At 33.0% G+C, this 16,699-nt stretch overlaps 2 protein-coding genes across 2 annotated transcripts; both read right to left on the bottom strand.

Annotated features, from left to right (window-relative positions):
- Nucleotides 1–7,668: 7,668 nt before the first annotated feature.
- On the bottom strand, nt 7,669–8,443 carry LOC132047590 (secreted RxLR effector protein 161-like). The gene is made up of 2 exons (XM_059438614.1): nt 7,969–8,443; nt 7,669–7,886 (listed from the first exon to the last, which is right to left on the bottom strand). The coding sequence occupies exons 1-2, from the start codon at nt 8,441–8,443 to the stop codon at nt 7,669–7,671; spliced, it is 693 nt and encodes a 230-aa protein (XP_059294597.1).
- Nucleotides 8,444–12,506: 4,063 nt separating this feature from the next.
- On the bottom strand, nt 12,507–16,254 carry LOC132037623 (transcription factor PRE6-like). Its single transcript, XM_059428164.1, has 2 exons — nt 15,892–16,254; nt 12,507–12,896 (listed from the first exon to the last, which is right to left on the bottom strand). Exons 1-2 carry the CDS (start codon nt 16,018–16,020, stop codon nt 12,744–12,746), a joined length of 282 nt encoding a protein of 93 aa, XP_059284147.1. The 5' UTR covers nt 16,021–16,254; the 3' UTR covers nt 12,507–12,743.
- Between the last annotated feature and the right edge of the window lie 445 nt (nt 16,255–16,699).

Genomic DNA, 16,699 nt, shown 5'->3' with positions numbered 1-16,699 from the left:
GCAGGTTATTTTGCTCTTCTAATTAAAAGGTGGTTGGCCATTCATTAGACTCAAGAATCTACTGGACAGGACTTGATACCTAAATCAGGTCGAAGTTGCAATTTAGTCACAATTGCACGATCTATTTGCACATTCCATCCTTCAGCCCTTCGCCTATATCAGCTTAGCAGGCAAGTTACTTTGATCCATCTTCAGACTTGTTTTGCTCTTCTGGGTCATTCTCCCGAGTATAGCTCAAAGCCAGGGTAGAGTTCTGCTAGATCAAGCTAAGAACTTTAGGTCAGGGCCTCCGTCGATAAAGCTAAATTAGTTATTTGTGGATTTTCAATTCCCTTTTTTATATTTTCTTTTGTTTAATTAATTTGGCTTTGTTGCAACCTTTTCCCCATCTATAGTACATGCAGGCTGACGTTTTTGAAGGAAAAAAATGTGCATAAAAGAACAAATGTACATGTCAATTGTCATGTGTATACCTTTCAGTTTTAGCTCGGGATAAGAAAAAGTAATCATTTCTTTTATGCAAAACACATTCCTAACGTCCAATACTCTTGGCACAGCTAGTTGTAGAATAGTAATTTATATAATTCATAGATAGTTAGAACCTGGCCAATAATTTGAACGGTAAAGTCCACAAAGTTGATTAATATTCCAAATATGGATGTGTCAATTACAATCTATAATGCAATAATAGAATTGTTGACACAGTCAAGAGGGATCAGTTTTCAACAAAGGAAAGTGATATGACACAGGTTTCTGGATTTTATTGTCGTCTCCAAAGGTGACCATACATAAAGGTAAGGGCAATATCAAAGTCTTAATTCGTTAATTAGGGCTCACCCTTTTCACAATCTCTGCATATGTTGTATTTGAATAAGACATATTTCAAGACACCAAAACACCCTTTTGATGAAACACAAAGCCAATGTCCCTTTCTCTTCTCGATAAAAGTGCACTACAAATATTTCCATCGATTTTCTATATGCAGCCTAGCATTATTCCCAGTTTATTGACGTGCATTAAGCTTTTCATTCTTCCAACACCTAGAACCCATTTCAAGATAATTCAAAATGGCACAACTTGACACAACCCTATTAAAAAGTCTTAATTATCCTTAATGAAGATTTGGCATCAATAGGTGATATTTTCCTCCAAGACAAAGCAATTATTACACATAGCATGCTTAAGCTTTTCATTCTTTCAACACCTAGAACGCATAAATTTATCTTGGATAAAGATTCACTTCAATTTTTTTCCCTCTAATATTTTTATATAATTTATACATACACCTAATTTAGTTATTTAGTCAACCTATATATACGGTCTAGCAATACAAACTACAAGTTAATGTACCCTATAAAAATCTTTTAAACAATAGAAAAAAAGTCCTAAATTACATACAAAAATTGTCTAATTTTTTGACGAAGTTGCATTTATTTTATATAAAAAAAAGGATTGAATTGAATCAAAACTTAGTAAAAATATTTACTCAATCCTATTTAATATTTAGCTAAATTGAAGTAATTCAACATTTCAATTATAGTAAATCATAGTGTTGATTGCTTGTTTCATCCAGTTTTTGTCATTTTTTTTTTTAAATTGATTGAATTAAATCAAAACTGGCTAATTGTTCCTCAATTATATCTAATACTTATCTAAATTCTTGCTAGAATAAATCTTTAATTCAAAGTCAAAAATAGTGTGACTACTTGTTAAACCCGCTATTTAAAAACAAAAAATTGATTGAAGGAAATCGAAATTTGCTAATTGTTATTCAATTCTATCTAATACTTAGCTAAATTGAGATAATTCAATGTTTCCATTAACGTCAACTCAATGTTGACTAATTGTTACATTCACTATTTTTTTATTTTCTTAAATTGATTGAATTAAATCAGCACTTACAAAATATCTATTCGAATTAATCCTATATAATGCTTAACAAATTGAGATAATTCAATGTTTTAATTAAAGTCAATCTCAATGTCAACTACTTGTTACATCCATTGTTTAAAAAAATTGATTGAATTAAATTAAAAGCCGATAATTGTTACTCAATCATATCTAATACTTAGCTAATTTGAGATAATTTAATATTTCAATTAGAATCAACCATAGTGTTGACTGCTTGTTACATCCTTTTAAAAAAATAATGATGGAATTAAATCAAACTTGCGAATTGGTACTCAAATTTATCTAACTCTTAGAAAAACTAAGATAATTCAACATTTCAATTAATGTCAATCATAGTGTTGACTACTTGTTATACCCACCTTTTTAAAAAAAAAAAATGATTGCATTGAATCAAAACTTGGGAAAACTTTTACTTAATAATGGCTGATGCTTAGCTAAATTGAGATAATTCAACTTCAATCAAAGTCAACTATAGTGTTGACTACTTGTTACGTCTCTTTGCATCGTTTCAATTTTATCGAATATCTACAAAGAGACACTACTTGTTATATCGTCTATTTTTTTAAAAAAAATTGAATTAAATCGAAACTTGCTAATTATTGTTCAATCCTATCTAATGCTTAACTAAATTGAGATAATTTAATATTGCAATTAAAGTCAATCATAGTGTTGACTACTTGTTACATCCATATTTTTTAAAAATAATTGACTTAAATCAAAACTTGTTAATTGTTACTCAATCATATCTAATACTTTCCTAAATTGAGATAATTAAATATTCCAATCAAATTCAATCATTATCATAGTGTTAACTACTCATTAAATCCACTATTTTTGTTTAAACTGAATGAATTAGATATGAACTTGCTAATTGTCACTCAATTCTATTTACTAATTAACTAATTGAGATAATTCATATTTCAATTAAAGTCAACGATAGTATTGACTACTTGTTACATCTACTCTTTTTTTTTAATTGATTGAATTAAATCAAAAGTTGCTAATTGTTACTCAATCCTATACTTAGCTAAATTGAAGCAATTAAATGTTTCAATTAAAGTCAACCATAGTGTTGACTACTTGTTACATCTACTATTTTATTGATTGAATTAGATCTAAACTTACTAATTGCTACTCAATTCTATCTAATACTTAGTTAAATTGAGATAATTTTTATGTTTTAATTAAAGTTAATCATATTGTTGACTACTTGTTACATTCATTATTTTTGTTTAGATTGATTAAATTAGATCAAAACTTGCCAATTGTTACTCAATTTTATTTAATACTTGACTAATTGAGATAATTCAATTTTTCAATTAAAGTCAACCATATATTGACTACTTGTTGCGTCTACTTTTTTATTAAAAAAAATTAATTGAATTAAATCAAGAGTTGCTAATTGTTACTCAATCCTATATAATGCATAGCTAAATTGAAGCAATTCAATATTTCAATTAAAATCAACCATAGTGTTGACTACTTGTTACATCTACATTTTTTGTTTAAATTGATTGAATTAGATCTAAACTTGGTCATTGTTACTCAATTCTATTTTATACTTATCTAATTGAGATAATTCAATGTTTCAATTAAAGTCAACTATAATATTGACTATTTGTTACATCTACTTTTTAAAAAAAATGATTGAATTAAATCAGAAGTTGCAAATTGTTATTCAATCCTATATAATACTTAGCTAAATTGAAGGAATTCAATGTTTCAATGAAAGTCGACCATAGTGTTGACTACTTGTTACATCCTTTATTTTTGTTTAAATTGATTGAATTAGATCTAAACTTGCTAATTGCTACTCAATTCTATTTAATACTTAACTAATTGAGATAATTCTATGTTTCAATTAAAATCAACCATAACATTGACTACTTGCTACATCTACTTTTTAAAAAATGATTGAATTAAATCAAAAGTTGCTAATTGTTATTCAATCCTATATAATACTTAGCTAAATTGAAGCAATTCAATATTTCAGTTAAAGTTAATCGTAATATTGACTACTTGTTACATCCACTGTTTTATTGATTGAATTAGATATAAACTTACTAATTGCTACTCAATTCTATCTAATACTCAGCTAAATTGAGATAATTCCCGTTTCAATTAAAGTCAACCGTAGTGTTGACTACTTGTTACTTCTACTCTTTTTAAAAAAAAAAATTGATTGAATTAGATCTAAAGTTGCTCATTGTTACTTTTTTCCATTTAATACTTAACTAATCGAGATAATTCAATGTTTCAGTTAAAGTCAACCATAGTACTGACTACTAATTACATATACTTTTTTCTTTTAAAATAGATAGAATTAAATCAAAAGCTGCTAATTGCTACTCAATCTTATATAATACTTAGGTGAATTGAAACAATTCAATGTTTCAATCAAAGTTAATCATAGTGTTGAGTACTTGTTACATCCACTGTTTTATTGATTAAATTAGATCTAAATTTACTAATTGCTACTTAATTCTATCTAATACTTAGCTAAGTTGAGATAATTCAATGTTTCAATTAAAGTCAACCATAGTGTTGACAAACTCTTACATCCAACTTTTTTTTTTTTTTTTTAAATTGATGAAATTGAATCAATAGTTATCAACTTGTTTTATGTAATCTTATATAATACCTAGCTAAATTGAATCAATCCTATATTTCAATTAAAGTCAACCATAGTGTTGAACACTTGTTACATCCACTATTTTAAAAAAATAATAATTATTGAATTAAATCAAAACTTGCTAATTATTACTCAATTATATCTAATCTTAGCTAAATTGCGATAATTTAATGTTTCAGTTAAAGTCAACTAGTTGTGGCAGCAATGGCTACGCCGTTAGGCCTCCGTGTAGAGAGAGAGAAGAGAACGTTAGGTTTTAGATTAGATTATGTTCTAGTTGATTCATTTTTTCGTCTCAACCATAGTGTTGACTACTTGTTACATACATTTTTTTTTAAATTGACGAAATTTAATCAACACTTAGCAATTTTTTTTACTCAATCCTAATCTAATCTTAGTTAATCTGCACTAATTCAATTTTGAATCAACCCATAAAACAAAACAGGCAAAAACATCAATTTCCAAAAAAAAAAATAACAAAGAAACGAAATATATACCCTTTTTGTTATATTGAAAATCATCAGTCTTATTAGCCGGTACAAAGTTAGTGAGAAGCATCTGATCACCACCACGATTATTATAAGAAGGAAGAAAAAATTACTTAGCCATTGGATTGAGCTTGAATTTTTTCAACATGTCAACAATATGTTGCATATGATAATTATCTGATTTATCCAATGAAGATATTTTTAGAGTCGTATTTAAAAAAAAATAGGCATGCAAATATGTACGTGGAATAGGTGTATTGCACGTTTTTTCTTGTTGAATGTTATTGGGAAGAAAAGAGTAATTATGGTCTTGAAGTAAGAGAGAGTAAAAATTGAATTATTTTGACTTTTCCCTCTAACTTTTCAGGAAGGGTATCAATGGAATAAAAAAAAGAGAAATTTACTAGTACACTCTCAAAAGCTATGTGGAATTACATTAATACCCCTAAAAAGGTAAAGTTGTGCCAAATTGTGCCATTTGTAGTTGTGCCAAATATATTTTTCCTTCATTTAATTAACTTTAATCATAAAAAGAGTAATTTACTGTGGACTCTGATGTGGTCTAGTTACCAAGTCATTTTCCCACATCATGACGAGATAATTAAACCAATCTAATCACTCTATTACGTCAGATCTATTACTAGCTAGATTGTTCATTAGACTTCTAGATATAAATGTTAATTAATGCCGCTGTCAAAGGACTTGAATATGACATTTCTACTGTATTAGAAGAGTCGGTTGGATCGTCGTCCACCCACTCTTCTAATATAGTTAAAATAAATATAAAAAAAATTAAAGTGGGGCTCACTCTTTTACAATATTAAAAATGAAAAAAAATTAAGGTAGGCTCCACGTGAAGAAATAGGAGAAAAAATTTAAGGTGGGGTTCACTCTTCTACAATAGTAGAAATAAAAAATTAAAAAATTTAAGGTGGGCTCCACGTGAAGTAGTAGGAGACAATTGTAAAAAAAAAAAAAAGATATTTAAATAATGATAATAAGTTCAGAAAATAGTAAAGGTATGCTTAGAGAAAATTTAAAGAAGAGAAATTCATGAAAAAAGAAATAACGATTTAAATTGAACACAAAAACTGCTAAAGAAGTCATAAAACCAAAAGATTTAAAACTTATACCTAGGTATAAGTTTAGACACATACGTCTCACATAAATAATGAGGAATAACATCAAGAAGACGAAATATAAACGATCAAGAAACGTATACACATATTTTCTTAAAATGATGAAGTTGGTCTATACTTAAAAATTTAAGATTACAACACGTGCTAACACATGAAAGCTCTTTTTAGCGTCGTTGAGTAGAAAGAGCTGATGGCATGAAACTCGATAGGAGAAGGTGTATTTCAAATCTTTCAATTGGAGAACTAAACCAGGAAAGTCATATATCGGAGAAGCGGACTGAGTAAAATAATTTATTGATATTTTCAATTAATTGAATTATAATACTTTCTATAATAAAAATTCCATAATTATATTACTAAAATGTACTCTCTCTGTCCTAATTTATGTGACATAGTTTGACTAGGCACAAAGTTTAAAAAAGAAAGGAAAGATCTTTGAAACTTGTGGTCTAAAACAAGTCATAGATATTTGTGTGGATTTAAATCATTTCATTAAAGGTAAAAGGGAAAGTTTCAAGTTAAATGATTTCTAAACATAAAAATATATCATTCTTTTTAAGACAAACTAAAAAAAAAGTGTGGTACTATTTTTTGTGTTGGGCCTGTGCTAGCACGGGCTTTCATCATCTAGTCTCTATAAGAATAGTGAACTGAATGGTTTGAGGATTACGACGTTAAGCTAGATAGAGTAGTGTTGTAAATTACCAGGTAACCAAGGCTTACTTAAATAGAGTTCAAGAAATTACACCTAATGACTTTGGAAATGGTGGTCTTAAACTTTGACCCATCGTTTGCCCTATGGGCGAACCTGTCAAAAGGCAAAACTTGTTGACCTTGAAATTTTGCCCATAGGACAAGCAAGGTTAAAAGTTCAAAACCACCTTCAAGCTCATTCTTGTAAATTACCCAATATAGTCGTTGATAATAATCCTTAAGCGAAGAAATAAGATGATGTTAAGAATTAAACGAGCGATGCAGCGGAACCGATTAGGATGCACCAACACAAGAACAATAATGCAAGAAAGCAATAAACGTAATAAACACAGGATTTACGTGGAAACCCAAGACGGGAAAAACTACGGTGCGCGAAGAGCAGAGAAATCAACTATAAGGTGAGGAGTACAAAACGATCTCAACAAGGTGTCTAAGCACAACGAGATCGAAGGAAACGACAGATTACAATCTCTCAATGAAAACTCTCTCTAACCTAAGTGTTGAATATAGTCTTGTGTGTAGTCTTGATAGCCTTGATAGTTATTCTCTTTTTCTTGATGTTCTGGCTGAAAATCTCCTTTAAATAGGGGTTGAAAACGTTCAAAATCCCAGTTGGAATGGGACAAGCCAGTCGAATCCTAGTTGCAATGGGACAACTATCAAATCCCAGTTGGAATGGGACAATTTCGATAAACTCTTTTGGGACATATTCTAACAATCTCCACCTTGGACCAAAATACATCAACATCAACACTCGTCACCCCATAAAGCCCCGAAGGGTAATTTAAGCATAAAGAACACCAACTAAGTCTAAGCAATGCTTAAACTTAGTAATAGCAAGCGGCTTGGTGAACATATCTGCGGAATTCTCTGACGTGTGAAATTTCTTTACCACAATCTCCCCTGCAACAAATAGTATCTCTGATAAAGTGGTATTTAACGCTAATATGCTTGGTCTTCGAGCAATGAGAATCTGCCTTGGTAAGATGAGTAACACTTTGGCTATCAAAAAATACAATGGTAGTACCCTGTTGAACACCAAGATCCATAAGGAGACCTCGCAACCATGTAGCTTATTTAACACCTTCAGTTGCAACGATATACTCAGCTTCGGTACTAGAAAGGGCTGCAATAGACTGTAATTGTGCTTTCCAAGAGATAGCACCAGAGCACAGTGAAGAATTGTAACCAGAAATAGACCTCGTACGATCGAGATCACCACCATAGTCAGAATCAACGAACCCAATAACATCATAAGACGATGCCTTGGCTTTATCAAATACCAAACCAATATCAAAGGACCCTTTCACATAACAAAGAATCCACTTCACGGCATTCCAATGATCCTTTCCAGAATTATACATGTATCGGCTCACCATGCTTAGTGCAAAAGCTAAATCAGGTCTAGTGCAAACCATAACATACATAAGGCTACCAACAGCACTAGTATACGGGATAGTATACATCCTCTCAATGTCCTCCTCAGACTTAGGAGAAGAGTCAGCTTGCAGTTTGAAATGAGCAGCAAACGGAGTAGAAACAGGTTTACAATCAAACATATTAAATCTATGAGGACTTTCTCAAAATACTTCCTCTGAAACAGGTAAAGCTTCCCAGATTTTCGATCCCTGTGAATCTCCATACCTAGAATCTTCTCAACTGCACCAAGGTCCTTCATCCCAAGCTCATAATTAAGTTGAGATTTTAACTTGTTGATCAAAGACTTGTCTTTCGAAGCAATCAACATATCATCAAAATATAACAACAACTAAACGAAGGAACCACCAGAAAATTGTCAAAAAATACACACAATTATCATACTTACTACGTGTGTAGTCTTGCCCAATAATAAAGGAATCAAACCTTTTGTACCACTGTCTTGGAGCTTGTTTAAGGCCATAAAGAGATCTTTTCAACTGACAAACAAAGTGCTCCTTGCCAGGAACAAGAAAACCCTCGGATTGCTTCATATAAATTTCTTCTTCCAACTCTCCATGAAGAAACGCAGTTTTAATATCAAGTTGCTCCAACTCCAAGTCAAAAAGAGCAACAATAGCAAGTAACACTCTAATGGAGGTATGATGAACAACAGGAGAGAAAACTTCATTAAAGTCAATACCTTCCTTTTGGTGGCAACCACGAACCGCTAAGCGAGATTTCCATCTTGCTTCTTCAACCCGTGAATACCATCTTTTAGTTTGTAGATCCATTTTGCAGTTAATGCTCGACGGCCTGTGGGCAGATCACATAACTCTTATGTATTATTTTTGTGCAAGCTTTCCATCTCTTCTTGCATAGCCACTAACCAATTTGAGGAATTAGGACAAGAAATTGCCTCAGAGTAAGTAGAAGGATCAACTCCTTCGGGAATTTCTTGTGCAACTGCAAGAGCATAAGCAATAAGCCCATCATCATCATTGTCAGCATATCGAGCGGGCTTCTTTATAACTCGTCTCGGTCTATCACGAGCAATAACATGATCATCCTCCACCTGTGGCTCGACGAGACATGTGGTACTAGTACTTGGCTCATCAACAGGAGCCTCCTTGCTAGCCTGAGGAATTGTAGAAGAAATAGGGCCAACTTCGTGAGCTTCATGGCTCATTTCTACCTCCACCTTCTCACTGGCATCTTTCATATCATCATTACGCATAGAGGAAACAACAGACTCTTTCCCAGAAGATAACATAACAACTTCATTAAAAGTTACATCCCGACTCTGAATAATTTTCTTGGAGCTAGGACACCACAAACGATATCCTTTAGACTCAGAAGCATAACCAAGAAACATGCACTTAACAGCCCTGGGGGCTAGCTTCCCATCATTAACATGAGCAAAAACAGTGCATCCAAAAACTCTAAGAATAGAGTAGTCAACGGGATTACCAGACCAAACTTCTTCGGGAATTTTAAAGTCAATAGATGAATGTGGAGACAAATTGACGAGGTAACAAGCCGTAGAAACGGCTTCGGCCCAGAAATCACGGTGGTGCCATAAACCAGCATTTGAGAGCATACAACGGGCTCTCTCAAGTAATGTTCTGTTTATACGTTCTGCAACTCCGTTTTGTTGGGCTTATGAACGAGAGTCTTATGTCTAGCAATACCCTAAATAGTGCAGAACTCATAAACTCATTACTACAGAACTCCAAATCATTATTAGTTCGAGCTTCTTAATTTTTCGGCCTATCTGGTTCTCAACAAGGGCTTTGAATTTCTTGAAATAAAGAAACGCTTCACTTTTCTGTCTTAGAAAATAAACCCAGACCTTACGAGAAAAATCATCAATGAGAGTCAACAAGCAACGTTTTCCTCCGAGGGAAGGAACTTTGGAGGGACCCCATAAATCCGAATGAATATAATCAAGAATGCTCTGTTTACAGTGTTTTGGTATAGAGAAACTAACTCTCTTCTATTTCCCAAAAATGCAATGATCACAAAAGTCAAGTTTACCGTACCAGTTTTCCAAGAAGACCTCTTTTGCTCAGAATGGTCATACCTTTCTCACTCATATGGCCCAGACGCATATGCCATAAACGGGTGAGATCATCGTCGGATAATGAAGTAGAAACTGTTACAGACCCTGTCATAATTGAATCCTGTATGTAATAGAGAGTCCCACGTCTTGTTCTTTTCATCAAGACCAGAGCACCTTTTGAAACCTTGAGAACTCCACCTTCAGCTGAATATTTACATCCAAGAGATTCAAGAGTACCCAGAGAAATAAGGTTTCATTTCAAGTTAGGAACATGATAAACGTTGGTCAAGGTCCTGATAACACCATCATGGGTCCTAATTTTTACAGTACCAATCCCAACAACGTTGCATAGGGCATCATTCCCCATTAGGACAACACCATAAGCTTTCTCATATGTTGAAAACCAGGCCTTATAAGGACACACGTGATATGTACATCTAGAATCAAAAACCCATTCAGAAGAATTTTTCTTATCAGCAGAGATAGCCATCAAAACATCACCTTCGGAATCACTTTCAACAACTCCTGCTTCAGCGGTTTTCTGCAGCATTTTGTTATTTTCTTCTCTCTCTAGTTTATTCTTCAATTTATGACAATCACCAACTACGTGGTTTGTCTTCTTGCAGTATTTGCAGAATTTATCATTGTTGAATTTACGGCCTCTAGACTTGGACCTAAAATTCTTTCTATTACTCCCTCTATCATGGGATCTTCCTCTAACAGACAAACCTTGTCCTTTGTCTTCAGAATGCACTTCAAAATAAAAAAATTCTTTGGACAACAAATTAGATTTGACATCCTCGTAACTCAGTGTTTCATTACCACCATATAGTATGATTTCTTTAACGTGCTTATACGTAGAGGATAGGGAGACGCTTTATCCCATCTTCGACCTTAACATCTAAATTTTCTAGGTCAAGAATAACAGAGTTAAACTCATCAAGATGATTTTGAATGGGGTCACCTTCAACAATAGAGAATGTGTATAACCGTTCCTTCAGACGAATTTTATTTGCGAGACTTTTCGTCATGTGGAGAGACTCTAAATTCAGCCAGAGGCCTGTAGCAGTAGTCTCATGAATAACCTCACGAAGAACCGTTTTAGATAGACATAGTTGGATATTTGAAAGCGCCTTTTCGTCCAATTCCTCCCATTGATCATATGTCATAGACTCGGGTTTCCTGGATTTCCCAAGAAGAGCCTTCTTTAATCCGTTCTGGGTGAAAACGGCTTGCATCTGAACATTCCAGATACTGAAGCTTATCTTGCCGTTGAACTTCTCGATATCAAACTTGGTTATGGTAGACATCCTGGATCTTGAACGCTCTGATGCCACTTGTTAAGAATTAAACGAGCGATGCAGCGGAATCGATTAGGATGCACCAACACAAGAACAATAATGCAAGAAAGCAATAAACGTAATGAACACAAGATTTACGTGGAAACCCAAGATGGAAAAAACCACAGGGCGCGAAGAGCAGAGAAATCAACTATAAGGTGAGGAGTACAAAATGATCTCAACAGGGTGTCGAAGCACAAAGAGATCAAAGGAAACGAAAGATTACAATCTCTCAATGAAAACTCTCTCTAACCTAAGTGTGGAATTTAGTCTTGTGTGTAGTCTTGATAGTCTTGATAGTTGTTCTCTTTTTCTTGATGTTCTGGCTGAAAATCTCCTTTAAATAGGGGTTGAAGACGTTCAAAATCCCAGTTGAAATGGGACAAGCCAAGTCGAATCCCAGTTGGAATGAGACAATTATCGAATCCCAGTTGGAATGAGACAATTTCGATAAACCCTTTTGGGACATATTCTAACAGCTGATTACATAGAAATTCTTGAAATGAATGTTTATTCTGTATAAACAATGATCACGGTCATACATACGCTATTCATCCATGCCTTCATTTTTCTTCTCTTTAATTCAATCTTCGTCTGGCATGAAGTTATACGGATGTGTTGATTTTGCTAGTTCTTTCTAGAGATCAATTCTCATTGAGACGTTCTTCGGGATGATTGATGCAATATCTTCTCCTTTTTTGTGTATATATTTTTTTTCCTCCTGCTTCTAAGTTTCTTTATTGCTTCGATAGGCTTGAACTGAAACTAAAAAATATAAAATAGAGCAAAGAATAACACCGTAGAGAGCACAAGTCCATAATTAAAATTGGGAAACATCATTACAAGCACGTGTCCATATAGCTAGGAGAACATACATTAGATTATAGATATTAGGTCCAATATATATACTACTGCATATTTAAATTCTAAATAATGAGATTGGTCTAGCAAATATTGACCAAAGTCTAGAGAGGAAGAAGAAAGACAGAACTAGGTATATAGTAGAATGCATCCAATATATAATAGAAATATGATTGAAAGTTACATAATTAAACTACGAATAATTGCAGCTTCAGGACTGTCAGCATCAATGGTGGACAGTAACTGAGAAAGTCGATCACTGAGATCATCCACCTCTTTATGCAAGTTTCTAATGTAGTTGCATGTTTCTTGTAGCACCTTGGATGCAGATGCCTGCAACATCAATTTATCAACCAATATGAGAGTAATTAATCAAATATCGTCTTACCAAATGTTTAATCTATTCATGAGGATCCAGAATTTTAAGACCATGGGTACACCATGGATGCTAGCATAAAATTGTCATATTGTCAAATGATGTGAATTGTTTTTAGTGTTTTATGACTTATAATTAATTTTGATAATATTATCCAAGAGATAACTGTTTGTTAATCTTATTTTTATTTCTCATTAATATTACTATCAATTACTCTCTCCTTCCCAATTTATGTATGGTGTTTGACTGCGCACGAAGTTTAAGGAAAACAAGGCAAACTTTTGAAACGTGTGGTTTAAAACAAGCCATAAAGAAATGTGTGGCTATATATCATATCATTAAGGGTAAAATGTGAAGCTTAAAGTTAAATTGCTACTAAATATATAAAAAAATTCTTTCATTTATGTCCCTTCAGCCAAACTTAATTACCGGCAGTAGCCCAAATATGCAAAACATGTACAGTGATATGTATATTATACATATAGCATATGTATATTATATGTATAGTACATGTATAGTATATGTATATTTAGATATAAATAAACATTTGCTAGTTATTTTATAAATTACATCACCCAACGGTATTGGGTTGTAATTATCCACATATATAAAGGTATCATTCTTTTTTGAACGACTAAAAAAGAAAGAATGCCACATAAATTGAGACGGAGGTGGTATAATCAATCAGTGAATACTAATATTTATCTTAAACCTATTTAGGGCAAAAGAGAAAAAATATTGAAACGGCAAAAACAGAAGAAAAGTTGAGCTAAAAACAAAATATCATATGTGTCATAGGGTCTTGAACCTAGGGCACCAAATGCCTAACTTTGATGATGGGTGCCTTCTGCACTATATAGGAAAACATGAAAACCTTTATAAGGAATATTTTTCCATTTACTTGTATGTATAAGTAGGATAGATTCACGCGCACCAAAAAATCATAACGTGGATCTGCTGGTGATTCGCAAATTCAATATGGATTTCTACTATAAAAACTGAACTTAAAGCATGCATCCACTTTTTACTCAAACATGTAGATATTAGTGCAACAAAATTTGAACTCGTAGACAAAACATGCCTTAATTGGTGGAACGAGGTTGTTGCAGATCTTTGAAAAAAAAGTCAAATCTTGACTTACATTCTAAATTGGCTCTATGTCTGTACATTTTGGGACCCAAAGCATCATTCAATCATTCTGGTATTACGAAAAAATTACTCCATGAACCTAATAATTTTCTCCTCACTATAAAAAAAAATGGGTAATTTACGGAGGTTGAAAGTTACAATTTGTGGGGGTTTTCGCCTCCTCAAGCAATTAGCGGAGGCTAAAATTCCCGCAAATTGTAACTTTTAACCTCCACAAATTACTCTATTTTTTTGTAGTGCCTTTTCAACGACAAACTTTTTCTCTTTTCAGATTGTACTTGAAAAGCGAAAGAAACCATGCTATTTTAATCAGTATTCTAATAGTGTGCGGCGATTTAATGTTCTACCATACAAAGTGTTCCTTTTTTCTCTTTTTTTGGTAAACCAAATTACGATATGTGGAAAAATGGGTAGAATTCACAAATAGCCATTTTTCAACCTACTTAGTAATTGAAAAGTAATCCCTGTAATGGAGTTTTAAATTCAGACAGTTGAAACTTCCGGACATTGTTGTTATGGAGTTTCATCTGTTGAGTTTGAAATTTCATATACTGGTTATTTCAAAGACAGGGTAGAAAAGCGGTGAGCGGTTGTCATTTCTAGATAAAATACGGGAGTACCAAATAGACATAAGTTAAAAGGTCTACGGTGGAACAGCCTACCCGAAAAAATAACGGAGACAACCTGCTATATCAAGTTAAATCATACTTATATTAGTGTATATAAGTTAAATTTTGACAATAAGTTAAAAGGTCTACGGTGGAACAGCCTACCTGAAAAAATAACGGAGACAATATGCTATATCAAGTTAAATCATACTTATATTAGTGTATATAAGTTAAATTTTAGTTTTAATGTCTGATTGATAAATTAAACTAGCTAATAAGCTGTTCGTTCAAGTACAATATAACCAATGGGAGTAAAAGCACAGAAATCAAAGATCCATATGACACCAAATATTTTTAACTCCGGTTAACTGACATTTCTGCGTAAGACTTCTTACAGTGCATCTCTAGGATACACTCTTCTACATGTTTTGTCTTTCAACGTCATTTTGCAGTAAAACTTCACATATATACATAAATAACATATTCTTTTAAAAAAATCATCTTTCTCTATGTATATAGTTTACTAGACCCATATCACTTGAAAATAAAGCAAAGTAAATTTTATGTGGTACTGCAGAATCAAAGTATATAACCACATTGATAGAAACATAAATAGCACTAAGGGGGAACTGGATACAGGGACTATACAATATAACACATACATAGATAGCAATAGTGGAATAGGAAGTTTGGCCTGAGCAGTGGGATGCCACTTGCTCTTGGCATATGCTTTATTTAGTTGTACAGAGGAGACTGTGTTGTTTTTATTCAGGTGATAATAAATTTTTTTCGTTCACCAAAAAACATCAATTTAGTACAAGAATTAAATTTTAAAACATTTACAACTCCAGACTCAAACCAACATACAAGCTAAATTATGATATAGGTCGACTATGTGGAAGACATAATCAACTACTAACCAAAGTGTAATTTCTCTAACAGTTTAAGCTTTTAGTGAGACGATTACACACTTCAACATACTACACTCGCACAAAATCTCTGAGTACGACACTGAAACCTTTTATAAAGAACTTCGAGGACGTCTGTATATATAGTGCATACAAGATTAATATGACGCAAGTAATAAACATTCAACTGAACTTCAGATTTATGACAATTAACATGGAATTAAAGGAGAAGAAACAAAACGTATACGGTAACAAGATGAGAAAATGTAAGAACAATTGAAAATAACCTTGTTGGAGCGACGATTGCGAATTTCAGGAAGAAGTTGCTGCAATTTGGACATGAGTTCAATGATCCGATCATCTGAAATCCTCGACGACGTTCCCTCTGATGACTGCCCCGACCTTCTCCCTGACATAATTCTCTTCAGCTAGCAAGTAATATTTTAATTTCTTGTTAGTTGATACAAATGAATATAGGTTAATTAAAGCTTGTGTTGAATAGCAAGTGGGAAGTGGAAGAACAAGTAGTAGTAGTAGTATGAGTAGTAAAGAGGAGTGGTACTGGTAGTTAGAAAATAGGAGGAGGAGGAAAAGTGGTAATGATCAAGCTATAAAGGAGGGTAAGGACCACAAACAACGAAAGGAGGAAATTAGAAGGAGAGAGAGAGAGAGAGAGTGATGGTACGTACACATACAAAAACATAGACAGTGATGTTGTATGTGAAGAAGACAAGTGCATGGGAAAAAGCAGCCCAAGAAACCTTCCTGTTATGTCACTGAAACTTTTCTACCACTTCCTTCTAGACTACTATACCTTTTTTTTTGGGGGGGGGGGGGGGGGGTGAGGGGGGGGGGGTTAAGAGTACTATACTTCTGCTAAAAAACTACTGGTATTCTGGTATTAATGTACTACTATTTTTTAACTTCAAAACAAGAGGCTCACCAAGACGAGGAGCCAACCTATATTCAATGGTTCAATTTAACCTAATAGTTTCAACATGAAAGAGGGGTAGAGTTATCCGGTCTTCTACTTACAGTGTTTAAAGAACCTAATAGTTTTTTGGTCGTATTTTGAATTTGTATTAATAAATTCAC

The sequence above is a fragment of the Lycium ferocissimum genome, chromosome 2, assembly GCF_029784015.1.
Source record: "Lycium ferocissimum isolate CSIRO_LF1 chromosome 2, AGI_CSIRO_Lferr_CH_V1, whole genome shotgun sequence".
Lineage (NCBI taxonomy): Eukaryota > Viridiplantae > Streptophyta > Magnoliopsida > Solanales > Solanaceae > Lycium > Lycium ferocissimum.
This window is presented reverse-complemented; position numbering and strand designations above follow the sequence as displayed.

What these genes read in the sequence shown, in the direction of transcription:
- LOC132047590 (XM_059438614.1), bottom strand. Translation starts at nt 8,443, where the DNA reads ATGTTTGATTGTAAACCTGTTTCTACTCCGTTTGCTGCTCATTTCAAA. An exon ending in GTATATCGTTGCAACTGAAG is followed by an intron (nt 7,887 to 7,968) that starts GTGTTAAATAAG and finishes ATTTTTTGATAG; the next exon opens with CCAAAGTGTTACTCATCTTA.
- LOC132037623 (XM_059428164.1), bottom strand. Translation starts at nt 16,020, where the DNA reads ATGTCAGGGAGAAGGTCGGGGCAGTCATCAGAGGGAACGTCGTCGAGG. An exon ending in GCAATCGTCGCTCCAACAAG is followed by an intron (nt 12,897 to 15,891) that starts GTTATTTTCAAT and finishes TTGATGTTGCAG; the next exon opens with GCATCTGCATCCAAGGTGCT.